General features: G+C 57.6%; 1 protein-coding gene across 1 annotated transcript; it reads right to left on the reverse strand.

The window, feature by feature from the left end:
* Window positions 1-1196: 1196 nt before the first annotated feature.
* Window positions 1197-1798, reverse strand: LOC107298922 (olfactomedin-like protein 2A; the record flags this gene model as incomplete). Its single annotated transcript, XM_015828278.1, has 1 exon — window positions 1197-1798. A coding segment is annotated over one exon (602 nt), but the record flags the coding sequence as incomplete, so codon positions are not given.
* Between the last annotated feature and the right edge of the window lie 245 nt (window positions 1799-2043).

Here is a 2043-nt window from a genome sequence, read left to right on the forward strand (position 1 = left end):
ATAAATTCCCTCGTCCCTTTTGTGTGCACAAGCAACGCCCTTGCCCATGTAGCCAGTCCTCAAATTAACAGCAGTTCATTTAGTGACGGTTCCAAGTTACGGCGACTCGTGAGCGGTTTTTCACACTTCACGACCGTTACAGCATCTCCGGGCTCACGCGATTCAAAACTCAGAGCCTTGGCAACTGGCTCAGATTTATGACGGGTTGCAGTGTCCCCTGGGGGGTGTCCCCGGATCCCCTTCTGCGACTGTGTGACAAGCAAAGTCAACGGGGACACCGGCTTCACTTAATGACTAACTTAACAAATGCAGGGAATCGCTTAACGGTGACAAGGAACGTCGTAAAAAGGGGGCAGAACTTGCTGAGCCAATGCTTCACTTAGCGACATCACTTTTGGGCTCAGCCGTGGCCGTAACTCAGCGGTTGCCTGTAATTGTGTCGGCACACCACTCCCCGCCACAAAAAAAAAACCAAGCCACAGTCTGAATCGTCCCGTTGGGGTGTGTTCAGACAACGGGGTTAAACCAGGCCTGTTTCTTAGGCTGCAGCAAGTGCATATAAGCAGTCCTTAAGTTATGACACAATCGAGCCCCAAAACTTCCGTTGCTAAGCGAAACGGCTGTTTAGTGAGCTCCCCCCCATTTTAAGACCTCCCTTGCCACGGTTGTTAAACGAATCATTAAGTTAGGGGTAGGTCCGGCTTCCCCCGTGGACCTCGCTTGTCTGACGGTCGCCAAAGGGGATCGCGTGACCCCAGGGACACGGCAACCGTCGCAAGTACGAATCCGTTGCCAAGCGTCTGAATGTTGATCTTTGTGACCACGGGGAGGCCAGCGACGGTCGTTAAGTGTGGGAAATAAGCCACTTAAGTCTTCAGACGGTCGCTAAATGAACCGTTGTAAGGTGGGGACTACCTGTATTATTTTCACGGGGCGTCCGACGGGCAAGAAACTTCACGAGGAGAAAAAAAAAGCCTGCCACAAAGAGCTTCCTAATTGCTTGTCCCCCCCCCCAAATCCTGCCAGATGTTGGGGGCCCCCCAAAAGTTCCCACCACGAAGCTCTTTCACGAAGGGAGAGGTTGGTCCCCTCTTTTGCGTCCAATCCGCTCTATCAAAGTCCCTCCCGGGGCCGGGGCCATCCTGCGGCCACGGAGAGCGCCCGCCCGTGGCTTTTTGGGGGGCAGGTCCCGATCCTCAGGCCACGAACTGCAGCCTGTAGGTGACTTGATGGCCGTTATCCCAGCCGTACAGGACTTTCTCCTTCGGGTTGTAGTCCACCTGGGTGGTGAAGGCGAACCCGTTCTGGAAGGGCAGCCCGGGGCGGGCTTCCGTGGCCGTGTGAGTGTCGTAGGCGTAGATCACTCGGCCTTCCCTGGCGCGGCCCTCGTCCACGGCGTAAAGGATGCCGCAGACTATGAAGCAGTTGCCGTAGGCGTGGCGCCGTAGGCTGGTCTTCCAGGTGGTCTCCTTCTGCGTGGAGAGGTCGGCGGGGTCCAGCTTGCTGACCACGAGGACCTCCTGCGGGGAGTAGCCATCGCCCGCGGCCGGGTAGGTGACCCACAGCCCGCTCTCGTCCACGGCCAAGTCGATGTCGGAGTGGCCTCGCCACTTCCAGGGCGTGGCGTCCTCGTAGACCACGTCATCCAGGAAGGACCAGGCGGCCACGAAGCGCTGGCGCAGGTCGTACTTGATGAGGTTCCGGGTGAAGGCCCGGTTGTAGTAGAAGCAGCCCTGGAAGACCACGTGGCCGGTCCCGATCCAGCTGTAGGGGAGCTTGTAGATGTTGCTCCAGCGCCCTGGGGAGAGCGGGAGAGCTCAGGGTAAGACATACAACCTTAGGGTACGGAAGGACAGAGCTGGAAGGGACCTCGGGAGGTCATCTAGTCCAAACCTCTGCTCAGGCAGGAGACTGGCCTAGACCGTTTCAGACAAGTGGCTGTCCAGTCTCTTCTTGAAAACCTCCAGTGATGAGGGAGGGAGGGAGGGAGGGAGGGAGGAAAGAGTGGAAGTGGAGGGAAGGGAGGGAGGGAGGAAAGGAAGG

Source organism: Protobothrops mucrosquamatus, unplaced genomic scaffold (assembly GCF_001527695.2).
Source record: "Protobothrops mucrosquamatus isolate PMUCROS unplaced genomic scaffold, P.Mucros_1.0 scaffold4374, whole genome shotgun sequence".
NCBI lineage: Eukaryota > Metazoa > Chordata > Lepidosauria > Squamata > Viperidae > Protobothrops > Protobothrops mucrosquamatus.